This window comes from Myxine glutinosa, chromosome 9 (genome assembly GCF_964187855.1).
Source record: "Myxine glutinosa chromosome 9, kmMyxGlut1.1, whole genome shotgun sequence".
Classification (NCBI taxonomy): domain Eukaryota; kingdom Metazoa; phylum Chordata; class Myxini; order Myxiniformes; family Myxinidae; genus Myxine; species Myxine glutinosa.
This window is the reverse complement of record NC_136269.1, coordinates 89,920,270-89,938,016: the sequence shown is the minus strand read 5'-3', so window position 1 is coordinate 89,938,016 and position 17,747 is coordinate 89,920,270. Positions and strand designations below refer to the sequence as shown.

The following is a 17,747-nucleotide window of genomic DNA, read 5'->3' as shown; positions in this document are numbered from 1 at the left end:
AATCACACGTGAAGGTAAATACTACATCTTTTTGCCTTACACTGCCTTTCTGCGATGGGAAACGTACTTTCGGTTCTGTGTTTTTGCTATCATGTTACCGACACGCTACCGGTAACGATCGTTTCCGTGAAATCCGCAGGCCTGGTATTTGGTCATTCTCTTGATTTCTGCGTTGTTTAGGCCAAAATCGCTGGGTACTGATATCTCAATCAGCAATGCTGTCTTTCCCTTTTTGTTCCTGAGTACAATGTCCGGACGCAATGCTTTGTTTTCTATGTTCACGCTCAATGGAATCATCAGGTCGCGTGTGTGTGTGTGTGTGTGTGTGTGTGTGTGTGTGTGTGTGTGTGTGTGTGTGTGTGTGTGTGTGTGTGTGTGTGTGTGTGTGTGTGTGTGTGTTTTGTTTGTGTTTATAGCGGGACTTGCTCCCGGTCTGTCCCATTTGGCCCTAGATTCTGACCCGTCGAATTTTTTTTTTTAAATTGAGGAAATAAAATCTTTTTATGCATTTTCTCTTTTTCAAACGAAAATAGCTGTCTGGACCCAACTTGGTATGTAATCTGTTCTATTCTTACTAACATAGCGTGATATCAGGGAGTGATCATGGAAAACTGTGGAGTGAATCGTGAGAGTGAGTGATGTGTGAGTAGTGTGGAACGCGCTGTAGCCACTCAACTCAAACATCACCTCTCTGCCAATAACCTGTATGAAACATTCCAATCCGGATTCCGCTCCAACCACAGTACTGAAACTGCTCTCCTCAAAATCACCAACGACCTCCTTCTCTCCTCTGACGCTGGCAACCTCAACATTCTCGTCCTCCTCGACCTCAGCGCTGCCTTTGACACCATCGATCACACCATCCTCCTCACCCGACTTGAATCCACCTTTAACGTTACCGGCACTGCCCTCTCTTGGATTAAATCATACCTCTCTGACAGACGCCAGTTCATCTCCATCAATAACTGCAAATCCCCCACTGCTCCCCTCCCCCAAGGTGTCCCCCAAGGTTCAGTTCTTGGCCCCCTCCTCTTCGTCCTTTACCTGTCCCCCCTCGGTCACTTAATCCGCCGTCATGGTCTCCAATTCCACTGCTTCGCCGATGACATCCAGCTTTTCATCTCCACCAAGTCCGTCTCCACCGCCACCCACTCTATCCTGACAAACTGCATCACTGAAATAAAATCCTGGCTTCAAATCAACTTCCTCAAACTTAACTATGATAAATATGAAATAATCATCATTGGCCCAAAAACGCTCACCAAATGCACCCATAACTTTGCCCTCAACATCGACGGTTTCCCAGTATCCACCTCCCCTCACATCTGGAATCTTGGCATCATCTTTGACCAAACCCTCTCCTTTGACAAATACACAAAACAGATCACAAAGACAGCCTTCTTTCACCTGAAAAACATCGCCTGTCTCCGTCCATCCCTCTCCTCCACGGCTGCAGAAACCCTCATCCACGCCTTCATCACCTCCCGTCTGGACTACTGCAACAGCCTCCTCTATGGTTCACCCTCAATAATCACCAATAAACTCCAATACATTCAGAACTCCGCTGCCCGTCTGCTCACCCATTCCCGGACCCGTGACCACATCACCCTTTATAAGGGTGATCACCCATCACCCCCCTTTATAAGCTTCACTGGCTCCCCATCCCCCAGAGAATCCAGTACAAAATCCTCCTCTTGACCTACAAAGCCCTCCATAACCTGGCCCCATCCTACCTGACTGACCTCCTCTCCAGACACACTCCCACCCACAACCTCTGCTCTGCTGGTACCTACCTCCTGACCCCTCCCCCCCCCCCCCATCCGTACCAAATTCAGATCCTGGGGGGACAGGGCCTTCTCCATCGATGCTCCCACCCTCTGGAACTCACTACCTCACACCATCAGAGACTCCTCCTCACTCACCATATTCAAAACATCACTCAAGACCCACCTCTTCAACACTGCATTCAACATTTAACCCACAGCATTTAACCCCTGACTATCTCTTCTCCTTCTCCTTCCTTTTGCTTTGATTATTTACCTTTTGATTTTTGTCTTTTTGCACTTGTTTTCTGTACTCTGTCAAAGCGCCTTTGGGCTTCTTGAAAAGCGCTATATAAAATATATGTATTATTATTATTATTATTATTATTATTATTATTATTATTATTATGATTATTATTATGGTGTGATACTCAGTGTGCGTTAACAGTATAAAGGAGGCCGTGAGTTGTGCTGAGTGAGTGCATGGTGTAGAAAAAGGCTGTGAGATGTTCCTTGTGAGTGAATGGTGTAAAGAGAGCAGTGAGTTGCATGTGAGTGAATGGTGTAAGGAAGCCCTCAGTTGCTTGTGAATGAATGGCCTAAGGAGGGCCGTGAGTTGCGTGTGAGTGAAGGAGGTCCCTTGCCAACTCCCCACCCCTGCCCCCACCACCACTTCCCCTCCCTTCCCCCTTCCCCCTTCCCTCTTCCCTCTGCTCCTCTTTTGTCCCCCTCCCCTCCACTCTCCTCTCCTCTCCTCTCCTCTTCTCTCCCCTCCTCTCTGTCTCTCCCTCCCCCTCTCTTCATATTCCCGGCACAACGCAATGGAACGCCGGGTATTTTTGCTAGTATATAAAATTTATACATTTGTATCGAGAAGTGTCTGTATATGTTTGTTTTTTTGTTTTTTTTGGTGTTTGACTTCTATACATTCTTAAACTGCTTGATAGAATGAGTTGAAAAGTGGTAGTTGTACTTGGGGAGGGTGGGGAGAGGGAGGCGTTGTGGGTTGGGAGTTTGGAGGAGGTGGTATGGAGGGGGTTATCCCAAGGTGTTTTAGGGCAATATATTTTCTTCATCCCTTGTTGTCAGTGTGGGGGGAGCATGCAAGTTCTCTATCCAAGTGTGTATCTTATTCCACCATTCTCTGTGTGACAGAGGTATTGTGAGTCCTTATATAATACACTAATTCTCTGTATGAAAACCAGACATCATAGAAGTTGGGGGATTGTCGTACTATAATATCGTATTGTTTTTTTCTGTCTGTCTGTATGTTTGTTTGTTTGTTTTACTTGTACACACCCCTGAACCATTATATGGAGTGTGTTGAAAACTGGTCGTTAGACTCAGAGTGGACACATGTAGGTTTTTGGCAGAATTTATTTTGTATCTCTGAGGTTTAAGATGGAGGGAGCATCATAATTCTCTCTATGTTAATGTATATCATATACCACCACCTCGTGGGAGCTGGTATTTCAAGTTCTAATAAAATATGCCATAGACACCATGGAAGTGCCATTGTCCATATGTAACATGTCCATTCGTTTTTCTAATCCTGTCAATGTCGAAGTTCTTTGAAAAATAAGGTTTTCATAGTCTAATGATAACTGTCGACACATATCCTCGTGGGCTTAAACACTTTATAGAATATATTAGTTTCTACAAGGAATTTAAATGATGTTTTGTGTTTTTACTAAGGTTAACCTGTGTGACGTCATTTAGGGTGAGCTGCTTTGTTGGCATACGTTTCAGCCACTTATTCCCATCTTTTATAAGCATAACATTTCCTACATCATATATGCCAACAATAATTATTGTATCTGATCGTCATAAAAAAGGGCAGCAATGTCCTGCCGTTGTAGTTCCCTGGTTTGTTGTGAAATGTTACATGTTCCATAGTTATTTGGCTGTTAGCAATTTTGAGACACGGTTGCTTCCACACAAATTATGGTTGTTTGCAATCCAAAATTGATGTCAAATGTACAGTAGATATTTCAAGTTCCATCTTGTTTGTATTTAAAATTTCCTCATTGCTCCACTGGGTTGCATTATTGGCCCAGCAAGCTCACGACTGCATTAGCGCATATGTACGCTTGCTTTCATCGTCATTCAAAGTTGCATGGAAAGCGGAAATAACACAAAGTGACGATTCGAGTGCTGATGTATTGACGTAGTTGGCGGTATTGGGAATACAAGTATAAATTGGTGTTTTGAGTCGCCAAGTGGGTGTTTACCTAAATTTTTCTGTTAAAATAATAGTTAGGCTTGTGGGATTCCAAGAGAAACTAGAAGGGCAGTCGATAGAGCAGAGCTGGGGGGAGCTAAGCCAGAGAGGAGTCGGTACAAGACAGAAAGTTCACAAACCTGCCTGCGGTGAGTGAGTGAAAGGTCCTCGGAGTTAGCTTCATCGCGGGAGATTCCAATGATTCTGAAAGCTTTGGTTTCAACAGCGTGAAGCCGAGCTAGGTGTGAGGCAGGAGCACCAGCCCAGAGGGGAGAACAGTATTCCATTGAGCTGTGGATGATAGCCTTGTATGTGGTGAGGAGATCAGGTGTGCCAAGGAAGGAATTTGCATGACGTAGGATGCCCAGTCGGCGACTTGCTTTGGAAGCCAGCTTGGAAATGTGGCTTTCCGAGGAACGATCATGGCAGATAGTGAGACCCAAAAGCTTGAGTGGCAGAACTTCCTGGAGAGGATTGTTTAGAAAGTAGATGGGAGGGTTGTCCAGTCAGTCTTTTAGGAGAGACGTAGTGAGAGTGAGACTTGTCACGATTGAAAGACATGTTCCACTTGTTTGACCAGTCTTTGATATTGTCCAGGTCTGCAGAGTGAGGAGGCTGCAGACTGCCGATCTGAGGGATGAGGTATGGAGTGGCAGAGAGTGGAGTCATCAGCAAAGAGATAGAGAGGATTTTCCAGACAGTCGGAGAGATCATTGATGAAGACCAGAAAAAGCACAGGGCCCAGAACACTGCCTTGGGAGAACTCCAGCCTGAACAGGAAGGGGGAGATGAGAGAAAACCCATTCAGGGCCACACGTTGATTACGACCAGAGAGGAAGTCCGCAAGTCATGCGTTGAGATTTCCATGGATACCATAGGAGGAGAGTGTGGTGAGCAGAGCGGGTTGCCAGACCGTGTCGAAGGCATGTGATATGTCAAGGGAGACCGCTCTAATTTCCTGTTTGACATTGATGACCTCCATCCATTGTTGAGCTAGCAGAAGCAGCATGTCCAGAGTAGAGTGACCTCGTCTGAAACCAAATTGATGATCAGAGATCAAGCCATTGGAGAAGAGGAAGGATTTGATATCCGAAGCAATGATGGATTCCATGACTTTGCTGATAATTGGGAGCATGCTGATTGGTCTGTAGTTGCAAGGATCTGTTTTGGCACCTTTTTTTTGTAAAGCGATAATGTTGGCTGATATCCAAGTTGATGGCAGATGACCTTGAGCAAAAGAGGGTGAAGAGAACAGAGAGAGGGTGTGAAAGTGTGGCCGAGCAGGATATTAGGACCGGTGGGCTGATGCCCTCCGGTCCAGTTGCATAATCAGAGTCGAGGACTGACAGAAACTTCTCTACCTTGGCAGGAGAGAAGGACACAGATTCCAGGAGCAGCTGGGTACGACTGGGCACGGTGGGTACAGAGAGAGATGGGTTTGGGACACAAGATTTTGAGGCAAACACAGAGTTGAGGCATTCAGCTTTTTCACGTGCGGAGTCAGCTGTGTTGCCGTTTGAGGTAAGGGAGGGAATGGAGGGGGAACAAACACCAGAAACAAATTTGACCAGACGCCACCAGGATTTGGAAGAGGGAGACATGTTTGAGAGTTCAGTCTTGAGAGTAGAGAGATATCGTTTCCTGGCTCTCCTAAGGGTGGACACACACTTTTTCTGTGTTTTGTTAAAGGAAATGAGATTGCCTTCCGTTGGATTTGCCTTCCAGGAGGCGAAGGCACGTTGTTTCAGGGCAACTGTCTCACCACACGATTCCGTGTACCATGGATGGGAGGAAGGGTAGTATGACGACTGAAGACGAGATGGGATAAATCTGTGAATGAGAGAGAGCAGTTTACTTTGGAAGAATTCCCAGGATGAGTTGATGTCAGAGGCAGTAGAGATGGGAGACCAGTCCAGATGATTGATGGCTGCTTGAAGACCGTGCCAGTTGGCCTGAGTGAAATGCTAGACTCGTCGACGCTGAGGAGGCTCTCTGAGAATGGCCAGAGAGATGTCTACTTTAACAAGCACATGATCAGATGAGCCGATTGGATCAGAAGAAGAGCAGCAGACATTTGCAGAGAAGTTTGTCATAGCCAGGTCGAGAAGAGAAGATGCTCCGTTGACTGAGATCCAGGTTGGGAAATTGACAGATTGTGTCAGTCCCAGTTGGTCGCAGAAGTCCTTTGCTGAGGAGCCATGGCTGGTGTGACAGGAACCCACACCCAGCCAGCTGGCATGATGACAGTTGACATCACCACATATGAGGAAGAGAGAGAGTTGGGATGAGTAGATAGAAGTTGGTCCATGTTATCAGACAGCGAGATGTAGATGGAGTCATTACTGTTTGGTGGACGGTACAACACACATATGAACAAAAGGTGGGAGCGAAGTGGAAGCCATAACCAGAGGTACTACTGGTGGTGAGGTGGAGAGAGGGCAGTGCAAGGAGAGTGAGGAAGAGTTTTTGATTAAGATAGCAACCCCACCTCCAGGACGAGCGGCATAGTTTGATTGTCGAAGATTCTTCTCCTCTCAACAGTTGCTTCAACGATATAAATTATATGTTCGTCCTGTTATCGAGTACTGCTGTCATCTGGGGAGGTTTTAGGTCCACATATTTACTGGACAGAATTCAATCCAAAGTAATCTGACATCAACTCTCCCAATCTGACCTTAAAACTTGACCCGATCAAACTGCGCCGCAAAGTTGGCTCTTTGTCTCTTTTTGCAGATATTATTTGGTTTCTGCTCCCCATAACTTGCTGCTTGTGTACCTCCGCCATTAGTGAGACCACTGACTACTCGACAAGCCACTACATCTCATGATTATTGTGTGGTCATTGGCAACTCATGGGTGGGCCGTGATGATGTTTGTTTCTTCCCCTCCACTGCCAAACTCTGGAACTCTTTACCTTCTCATGTCTTTCCAAACACTTATGACCTTCCCCTTTTCAAAATGCAGATTTTTTATTTCCTCAAAAACTCTTGTACTATTCTCTCTTTCTTCACTTTTCTATCAATGCAGCTCTTTCTTTTAAGTCATTTCCTCGATGAGGACTACATAATCTGTGACTGGAACCTTCAACATAAATAAAAAATGCGTTGAACTACAGAACAGTTTTTTTAGTGCCATTTACATCTCATCCCTTATAAAGGGAAGAGGTAGAGGAGAAGAAGAGAAAAATTACTCTGCACTTTGATTTGCAAAATATGCATTGTAATGTACGTGGCACACACTTTCGGGATGGATTTTGTGCAGTATTAAAATTCCTCTGCATTCCATGCATGAGAAATGAACCCTCCAATGTGCATTTGTTTAAATCTCATTTGATTGCATGTCCGACAAGGGACACTGTTTATTACGTGTATGCAAAAATTGTGGAATTTCTGCTTGCACACTTTGCTTTCAGTTTTTTGGTACATTGTGGCATCATCTTTTCGATTTGTTTCCATTTTAACCCGTATTTGCTTTTTATAATTGCGTTTTCTTTGGAAAGTGACTGGCATGGGCAGTTAAGATGTTGCCTCCAGGTTCACTGTTGGAAGTCACTCAAATCGATCACAATGACTCGTTTCTGCTTTCTGTAAAGTTTTGTGTATTTTGCCTTTAGTCATTAATCGTATATATTTTTTCATTCAAGTTTCTTCCTGAGCGATATTTATTTATTTATTTTATTTTATTTTATTTTTCATGGTCCTTCCTTTTCATCTCAAAGCTTTTTTTTTCTCTTTGTGCCCATATTGTATTCCTTTTCGCAATAGATTATTCCACATTCTCTTGTGCTCCTGCAGTTAATTGCAGCGTTGATAGTTTCTTAAAGATTTTTTGAATAATTAATGTTCCTTTGCTTGATTGTTGGTATGAGATATGTGGAGAAGCTTTTCTCGTAGTTTGTTGCCCTTGAACCGCAACATTTATTTATTTATTTATTTATTATAAACTTGCATGTATGCATGTTTATTTATGTGACATTATTTTGGAGTATATGCCAGAGGTTTGCTACATTTTACTGCAGTTATGCATCTCGCTTTAATTGAGCATCGATATATCGTCAAATTGTTATGCAATGATTGTGCCATTTTCCAAGAATGCCATGGTGTCACTTATGCTGAAGATGTGCCCTTGTATACCATAGCCAAATGTATGGCTGCCTTTCAATGTTAATGTAAGTCCCTTTTTAATATGACCCCAGGTTAGAACCGCTGGCAGATGCCACCTACCCACAAACTGTTGTGCAGTTTGAGGCATTTATTGTGGAATCAAAAATCGCATTCGGATCACTGGAATATCTATATAACTTGTGGAGTTCAACGGGGCAGAAATTTCAACATTATCCACAAATACTTGGGCATGTTTTAGGTCTCAGCAATATGGATCCCTTAAAACCTTAACATTCATCATCACCAACATTGGTTGGCATAACGTTATGGACTTATTGAACAGTTCAACGCATACATTCAGCTGACTTTATCACTTGTCTGGTAACTAGTGACGAAACGTGGCTTCCCCATTGGAATCCTGGTATCAAAATAGAATCCGTGAAATAGAAGCACAGAGGCATCTCTGCCACCCAAGAAAATTTGCATGCAACGGTCAGCCAGCAATACAATTTTCTTGGATGCCAACAGAATACTATTGATTGACAATAGATATGCCTCACAAAGTTGCAATCACGGAGGAGTTTTATTCCAGTCTCGCACAATAAATATATTGCAACAAGCTATTACAATGACAAGGAACTGGTTGAAGGAAAATCTGAAAACTTGTATTTTACTAGTACAGACAATATTTTGCATTTAATGAAACAAGTCCATTTTCATCAAGGCACAATATATTGAAAAATTAATAACAGTTTGTCTTGGACGATTTTGAATATGTCATGCATTTAGTGGTTTAATGGTCTTCTTATGCCTGCAATGAAGTCAGGTTTTTTGAAATGTAAACCGTTATCATTATCAACAAAGTTTTCTGGTTTTTATTTGCTGGTTATTACCCTGCGTGCTTTAAATGCAAAGCATGGTGAAGCAATTGGTTCACGTCTGCCTGCCTTGTCTGTCTGTTTATTTATATATTTATTTATCTTGTGTCTATGATCATGGACGAAGGACGGGAACAGTGGTGAGTTTGAGATGAAGGTGGGAGTGCATCAGGGGTCTGTACTAAGTCCACTACTATGATAGCTGTGATGGAGGTGCTGGCGCGGAATGTAAAGGAGGGTTTACCGTGGGAGTTGTTGTATGCAGATGATCTGGTGTTGATTGTGGAAAGTATGGATGGACTGAAGGAGAAGATGAACAAGTGGAAGGAATGTATGGAGACAAAAGGTCTGAAGGTGAATATCGGAAAAACGAAGGTGATGGCAAGGGGTAAAGCATGTGGTGAGGTGGAAAGAACTGGGAAGTGGCCGTGTGCTGTGTGCAAGAAGGGTGTCTTAGTGAATTCCATTCAATGTACAATGTGCACTGAGTGGGTTCATCAAAAATGTAGTGGTCTGAGAGGGTCATTAACCAGTGTGGCAGCTACATTCAAGTGTAAGGTGTGCACAGAGGGAGCTGCAGATGGAGGAAATGTTGAGTTGGATCTTGAAGACTGCGTGAAGCTGGAAGGTGTGAAAACATTTTGCGACCTCGGAGACATGCTGAATGGAGAAGGTGGATCAGACTCGGCAACGGTTGCTAGAGTGAGATGTGCATGGAAGAAGTTACGGGAACTGAGTGGCATGCTGACGAGGAGGGGAGTGTCGTTGAAGCTGAAGGGGAAGGTGTGTGCTGCATGTGTGAGAAGTGTTATGATTTATGTGAGCGAGGCATGGGTAATGAACGTAGAGCAGCAACGAAGGCTGGAAAGGGTGGAAATGTGAATGGTTCAGTGGATGTGTGGAGTATCGTATTTCATACGTGGAGTATTTCTATACCTCTCCCCCCCCCCCTCCCCTTCCCACGCCTCCTGCCCCCAAGCCCTCTCCCTCCCACACTTTTCCCTGCTCTCAAATGTTGTGGTTGTGTGCTTCCCCTTCTCTCCCCATCTTGTCTTCCGCTCCCTCTTTTTGTATATTTTGTTTGTTTGGTTGATTTGTTTGTGAAATAAATGTTAGCTCTTTCACGAGCCTCGATTCAGTAATACAAAAAAAAAAAAAAAATCGTTGAGAGAGAGGAAGACAAATGATGAATTGCGAAAGATGATGGGAATAGAGCCTGTGATTGATGCTGTGAAGAGAAACAGGTTGAGATGGTTTGGTCATGTGTTGAGGAAGTATGAAAGTGACTGGTTGAGAAGAGTGATGGAAATGAATGTAGAAGGAAGTAGAGGACGGGGAAGACCGAGAAAGACTTGGCTGAAGGTGGTGGAAGAAGAAATGCGGGCAAGGGGGTTAACAAGGGGAGATGCAGAAAATATGGCAAAATGGAGAAGATTATCATGGGGCCCGCAAGGCTAACCCCCGCTCTGGCAGGGAAAATGGCCTTAAAATGCATGTTGTGTGTTGTTGTTGTATGATCATGGAGCAACTAGATTTCGATTTAAGTTTATACTGGTACTCCTCGCTATACTAACTGGATGCGTTCCATGAAAGTAGTGTGCATAGCGAAAATGCGAATAGCAAAAAAGAGTTTCCCATAGACTGAGTATCATAAATTGAAGATGTGTTCCTGAGAGTGGGTTAGGATTTAATGGGAATATAAAAGAATGAAGGCCTGCCTACATGTGCATGCATGTTTTCAGCACATGTGAAGGATCAAATGCACATGCATGTTTTCAGCACATGTGAAGGATCAAATGCACATGCATGTTTTCACCATGTGAAGTATCACATGCACATGCATGTTTTCACCATTTGAAGTATCACATGCACATGCATGTTTTCAGCACATGTGAAGGATTACATGCACTTGCATGTTTTCAGCACATGTGAAGGATTACATGCACATGTTTTTTCAGTGGAACAGTATATTTATGTTAAAAATAAACGAAGAGTTAGAATGAAATATAATATCCCCTTTGCTTGTGGCTTATCTTTACTTTACTGCAGCCCTCTTTTATTCCTTCTTTGTTTATTTCTAAATTTCAGCTTTCTTGTTCTGCTTAATTGCAAAGAAAAACTTTTCTGATCAACATCTTCTGGATGGCCTAGCCATAGACCTAGAGGAACATACACTCGTCTCTTAGCTTTTTAGCCTTTGTCTGCATCCCGAGCCAGCTATATAAACTGTCATCTCGATGTTTCACAGGCAGGGGGATTCATCAATGTTTGAGTCGTCATTCAAATGGATGTTAAGCTGGGTGTCCTGTCTGCTATCATTAGTTGGTAGATGTTAAAGTTCCCACAGTGTCCTTCGCCAAGAGTAGGTGAGTTATCACCGGCATCCTGAACAAATTGCAAATTCCTGCCCCAACTAACTGCTTGGAAGGCAATGGCAAACCACCTAGTAGCACCCTTGTCAAGCTGCCAAGGACTCAACTAAAGGCAGAGCACACAATCAATATTCTCAATCTCTTTCTCTTACCCCCACCATCTCCCCTCACAATTATTATCTTTTCTTATTCTCTAATGATTATTTCACATATCACAGATATTATATCACATATCATTATAAACATATCACAGAACCGTGTGCATCCGGTGTGGATGGTGTGCCTCCTCTCTTTCATTTTCCTTCTTCCACTTCTTTCAAATTTCTCCATTCTGGCACAACCTGTGTGTTTCTTCCTTCACTCGCTCTGTACACCGACAATCAGGCACTCATCAGTGTGAACCTTTACTCACTCATTACACTTGCTTTTGCCACGGTTTCTGTGACATGTTTCAAAGTTAAGTCAATCCTGTCTGATTGCATGCTTAATCTGACGCATTGAAAGAATGAAAATAAAGCATTAAGTAATATAATCTTCCTCTTGGGTGAAGAGAAAGACAGTTTGATTCGAAAATGGACACATTACGCTTCACAGACAATGGGCACAGGTTCGGTGCGCCGGCTCTGGGTATAAAATGGCTTCTCATTGCAAGTTGTCAGTACTCCTAGTATCCAGTATAGGGATTCTAGTTAATGCTGTGTTAATATATTGTCAGCTGTCATTTGTGCAGTAAGTAAAAACGTTATGTTTCATTAATTTATTGGGTTGTGATTTATTTAAGGCTGTGAACGTCCATGATTTACGGCTAAATGTCTACGTCTTCTTGATCAACGCAAGTATTCATTTTTGGGGCTTGTAATCTTTATTGTGCATATTTTAGCTGATTTTATGGTGATATACAAATAAATAAAACGGAAAAAATGTGTAATTGCAGTTTAGATGAATATTGAAGAAAATTGAATTATCAAACCTGTACGTTCATCTTGAGCAGTCTCCTGTGTGATCAGTTGTATGTTGCTGAACACACTTTTTTGAAGCTATTCCTTTCATGCTACAGTTTTGCTTTTCACATCTTGTGAAATTATATTCAAGGGCATTAGGTACTCTTTGAGATAAGTAGCACTGCATCTTATCACTTTAGTTTCAGGGTTGTATCATTTGCTGCGACATGCTTGATTCATCACAATTTTTTTTTTTTTTTTTTTGTATACTGAATCAAGGCTCGTGAAAGAGCTAACATTTATTTCACAAACAAATCAACCAGACAAACAAAATATATAAAAAGAGGGAGCGGAAGACAAGATGGGGGAGAGAAGGGAAAGCACACAAACACAACATTTGAGAGCGGGGGGATGTGTGGGAGGGAGAGGGCTTGGGAGGAGGAGGCGTGGGGAGGGGGGGGGGGAGGGTGGGAGAAGTATAAAACACAAGGACACCAAGGACTTCCAGGACAGAAGTTGGTATTTCAAAAAAGTGGATTTGGGGTGAAATTAGCGGGGGTAGAAAAGATTCAAGGTTTTGGATGGGGGAAGATTAGAGATGGTGGTGAACAGCTGTTTTAAAGACCTGGAGGGTGGAGTGGGATTGAAGAGAGTGAGGGAATTTGTTCCAGAGACAGGAGAAAAGAGGAATGAAGGAGTGAAGGTGAGCAGAGAGTCTTGATTTTGGCAGTTTAACCAGAAGAGGGTTGCAGGCAGATCTTGTGCGACCTGTAGGAATATTTGGGGGACAAAGCCCAGAGAGAGCTGGGGGGGGCAAGGCCAGAGAGGAGTCGGTAGAAGACGGAAAGACCACCAACCTGCCTACGGTGAGTGAGTGAAAGGCCCTTGGAGTTAGCTTCATCGAGGGAGATTCCAATGATTCTGAACGCTTTGGTTTCAACAGCGTGAAGACGAGCTAGGTGTGAGGCAGGAGCACCAGCCCAGAGGGGAGAGCAGTACTCCATTGAGCTGCGGATGAAAGCCTTCTATGTGGTGAGGAGCTCAGGTTTGCCAAGGAAGGACTTCGCACGACGGAGGATGCCCAGTCGGCGACTGGCTTTGGAGGCCAGATTTGAAATGTGGTTTTCCCAGGAAAGATCATGGCAGATAGTGAGACCCAAAAGCTTGAGTGACAGAACTTCTTGGAGAGGATTATTCAGAAAGTGGATTGGAGGGTTGTCCAGTCGGTCTTTTCGGAGAGACATCGTAAGAGTGTGAGATTTGTCAGGATTGAAAGACATGTTCCACTTGTTTGCCCAGTCTGTGATTTTGTCCAGGTCTGCAGAGAGTGAGGAGGCTGCAGACTGCCGATCTGAGGGATGAGGAATGGAGCGACAGAGAGTAGAGTCATCAGCAAAGAGATAGAGAGGATTTTCAAGAGAGTCAGAGAGATCATTGATGAAGACCAGAAAAAGCACAGGGCCCAGAACACTGCCTTGGGGAACTCCAGCCTGAACAGGAAGAGGAGATGAGAGAAACCCATTCAGGGCCACACGTTGACTACGACTAGAGAGGAAGTCCGCCAGCCATGCATGGAGATTCCCAGGGATACCAAAGGAGGAGAGTCTGGTGAGCAGAGCGGGGTGCCAGACCGTATCGAAGGCACGTGATATGTCAAGGGACACAGCTCTAATTTCCTGTTTGGCATTGAGGACCTCCATCCATTGTTGAGAAAGCAGAAGCAGCATGTACAGAGTAGAGTGACCACGTCTGAAACCAAATTGATGATCAGAGATCAAGCAATTGGAGAAGAGGAAAGATTTCTTATCTGAAGCAATGATGGATTCCATGACTTTGCTGATAATTGGGAGAAGGCTGATTGGTCTGTAGTTGCTAGGATCTGTTTTTGCACGTTTTTGTGCAAAGCGGTGATGTTGGCTGATTTCCAAGCAGATGGCAGATGACCTTGAGCAAAAGAGAAGGTGAGAACAGAGAGAGGGAGTGAAAGAGCGGAAGAACAGGATTTTAGGACCCGTGGGCTGATGCCGCAGGTCCAGTTGCAGAATCAGAGTCGAGGGTTGACAAACTTTTCCACCTTGTCAGGAGGAAAGGACACAGAGTCCAGGAGCAGCTGGGTACGACTGGGTAAGGTGGGTACAGAGAGGGATGGGTTTGGGACACAAGATTTAGAGGCAAACACAGAGTTGAGGCATTCAGCTTTTTCACGTGCGGAGTCAGCCGTGTAGCCGTTTGAGGTGAGGGAGGGGATCGAGGGGGAACAAACACCAGAAACAGATTTGACCAGACGCCACCAGGATTTGGAAGAGGTAGACAGATAAGAGAGTTCGGTCTTGAGAACGGAGAGATATTGTTTTCTGGCTCTCGTGAGGGTGGACACACACTTGTTTCGGGCTGTGTGAAAGGAAATGAGATTTCCTTCCGTTGGATTTGCTTTCCAGGAGACGAAAGCAAGTTGTTTCTGGGCAACAGCCTCACCACAAGATTCCGTGTACCATGGACGGCAGGAAGGGTATGACAACTGAAGACGAGATGGGATAAATCTGTGCATGAGAGAGAGCAATTTACTTTGGAAGAATTCCCAGGATGAGTTGATGTCAGAGGCGGTAGAGATGGGAGACCAGTCCAGATGATTGATGGCTGCTTGAAGACCGTGCCAGTTGGCCTGAGTGAAATGCCAGACTCATCGACGCTGAGGAGGCTCTCTGAGAATGGTCAGAGAGATGTCCACTTTAACAAGCACATGATCAGATGAGCCGATTGGAGCAGAAGAAGAGCAGCAGACATTTTCAGGGAAGTTAGTCATAACCATGTCCAGAAGAGAAGATGCTCCGTTGACTGAGATCCGGGTCGGGAAATTGACAGATTGTGTCAGTCCCAGTGAGTCGCAGAAGTCCTTTGCTGAAGAGCCATGGCTGGTGAGAGAGGTACCCACTCTCAGCCAACTGGCATGGTGACAATTGAAATCACCACATATGAGGAAGAGAGAGTTGGGATGGGTCAATAGAAGTTAGTCCATATTATCAGACAGCGAGATGTAGATGGAGTCATCACTGTTTGGTGGACGGTACAACACACATATGAACAAAAGGTGGGAGCGAAGGGGAAGCCGTAGCCAAAGGTATTCCTTGGGGTGAGGTGGAGAGAGGGCAGTGCAGGGCGAGTGAGGAAGAGTTTTTTTATAAAGATAGCAACCCCACCTCCAGGACGAGGCTCAGGTATATCATACCGGAGGAGGGCGTAACCTGGGGAGAGATACCAAGGAATCAGAGACATCATGAAGGAGGAAAGTTTATGTTAAGCAGATCACGTCTGGTTTGTCAGAAGCAACCTGTATGGAGAGACCAGTCAAGTTTGAGCGAAGGCCCCGGATGTTTGAGGTCCATACCGTTAATGAAGAGGAAGGGGGAGCATCGGATACAGAACAGGGGGGGTGGGGGTGGTAGGGTAAGATGTGGAAGAGGAGGGAGAGGTAGGGAGAGCTGTTGAAGGTGTCTCAGAGATTTCAGAATAGCTTGGAGAAAGGGAAGAATGGGGCAGACAAAAGGTTTGATGGTGATTGGGTGAGGCACAGTGAGGTGTTATTTGAGGAGGGGGAAGAGCGAGGCAGAAGGTTGGGGGAGATGAAGGTGAAAGTTGGAAGGGGGAAGAAGCGGGGAGGACGCTTTGAGGAGGAGGGGTGAGAGGGGAGTCTAGGAGGGGAGGAGCGAGGGAGAGTCTCGGAGGGGAGGGGTGTGGGGGGAGTTTCGGAGGCAAGGGGCAAGGGGGGAGATTTGAAAGGGATGGGTGATGGGGAAGATTTGGAGGGGAGGGGCAAGGGGGAAGATTTGAAAGAGATGGGTGATGGGGAAGATTTGGAGGGGAGGGGCAAGGGGGTAGATTTGGAGGGGAGGGGTGATGGGGAAGTTTTGGAGGGGAGGTGTGATGGGGAAGTTTTGGAGGGAAGGGATGATGGGGAAGATTTGGAGGGGAGGGGCAAGGGGGAAGATCTGAAAGGGATGGGTGATGGGGAAGATTTGGAGGGGAGGGGCAATTGGGTAGATTTGGAGGGGAGGGGTGATGGGGAAGTTTTGGAGGGGAGGGATGATGGGGAAGTTTTGGAGGGAAGGGGTGATTGGGAAGATTTGGAGGGGAGGGGTGAGATTGGATTTTGAAAAGTGTACAATTAATGCGAAACGAACATTTATTGCAAAATGAGTTTCTTGAGACTTTCGAGTCAAAAATACGAGCACGTTTCATGCTTGGGACGTGCCTTTTTTTTTTTTTAACAGTGGCTAAGTCTCGTGGAATAGCTATCACAGAAGTCATGCATCCACACGCACGCAGACAGACTTCAACTATCACTAGACTTGACTTTGTCTTTAAACGTTACACAAACACAGCTGGGGCCTTTGGAGGGGGTGGGGGAATCAAGAGGCTAGTGACACTTCCCAGAACGTTCTGTGTGTTTGCAGCAGCATCTATGTGTTGCATCTTTCTCTCCGCAGTCATGGGGCAATTGAGGAGAAATCTTCCCAAATGGGATGCCAATCAATCCATGGGGTTTGTATGTACTTTATCCTCCAAATGCTGAGCATCAACTGACGAAGTACCATTCGTATAGTCTTTGGTAAGACTAAGCCATGATTGTAATCGTCCTCCATAGTCAACGAGTCTGGTGATAACTGTTGTGTCTGGTGTTATGTCCAATAAATTTTTTGATGAAAATTCATGCACTGAGAATAACTGAATTTTGCACATTGTGCAGTTGCTCAAATGTTTCTGTCAACGTATGTAGAAATCACGTGATTGTTTTGGGGTTTTATTGGCAGTCTAACACTGGAAAGCAACAAAATAAAATTAATCATTTCCTTCATATCAGGTACTGCAATCGACTTGGGCCCAGGATTTTTAAAGTGAGAAAAATTTCAGTTTGTTCAAATGCTTTTTGTGCTCACCAAAAGTATTCATGCTCACCAAAAGTTCTGTCTCGAGTTCTTCCTAAATATGAATAGATTTTTCTCTTCCCTTTCTATTTCTAATAATTGCTGTACAATTAATTTTGTTTTTCAAGAATTTGGTCAAATTGGCTTGTTGGGAAAAATTGTTCACTTTTTTGTTTCCTTTTATGGCATGTTGTTCTCGTCTTTATTAGCGAGTGCATATTATTAGATTGTGGCTCAATTCTGAATTTAGCCTGCTAGCTACATAATTTATTTGTAAGATGTGGCTGTACTGCGGATGCATTGCCTCTGCACATAAGGGCAGGAATTTTTAATTTGTTCAGGGTACCAGAAATACCTCGCCTATGCTTCTTTGCAAACGGACACTGAAGGATCTTCAATGCCTACCAGCAGATGCTTGCAGACTAGGCACACGCTTTAATGGCCATCCAAAGGACGGTGCGCACATTGTTGTTTCGCCCTGCATGCGACACACCAGAGTGGCGGTTTATTGTTGGATTGACTTTTGAACCCAGGCTTGACGGTTCAG

General features: G+C 44.5%; 1 protein-coding gene across 7 annotated transcripts in view; it reads left to right on the top strand.

The window, feature by feature from the left end:
• The window catches only part of STRN3 (striatin 3), a 143,665-nt gene that overhangs the window by 21,958 nt on the left and 103,960 nt on the right, over positions 1-17,747 (top strand). The window contains exon 1 of one of the 7 annotated variants that reach the window (XM_068128845.2): positions 9,064-9,748. The exons of 4 other annotated variants lie outside the window; for them this stretch is intronic. In XM_068128845.2, coding sequence (XP_067984946.2) covers positions 9,161-9,748 — 588 coding nt within the window. In that variant the 5' untranslated portion in view covers positions 9,064-9,160. Of the gene's footprint in view, positions 1-9,063; positions 9,749-17,747 lie in introns of those variants that run through there. 2 more of the 7 variants (XM_068128846.2, XM_068128844.2) reach the window with 2 other exon arrangements.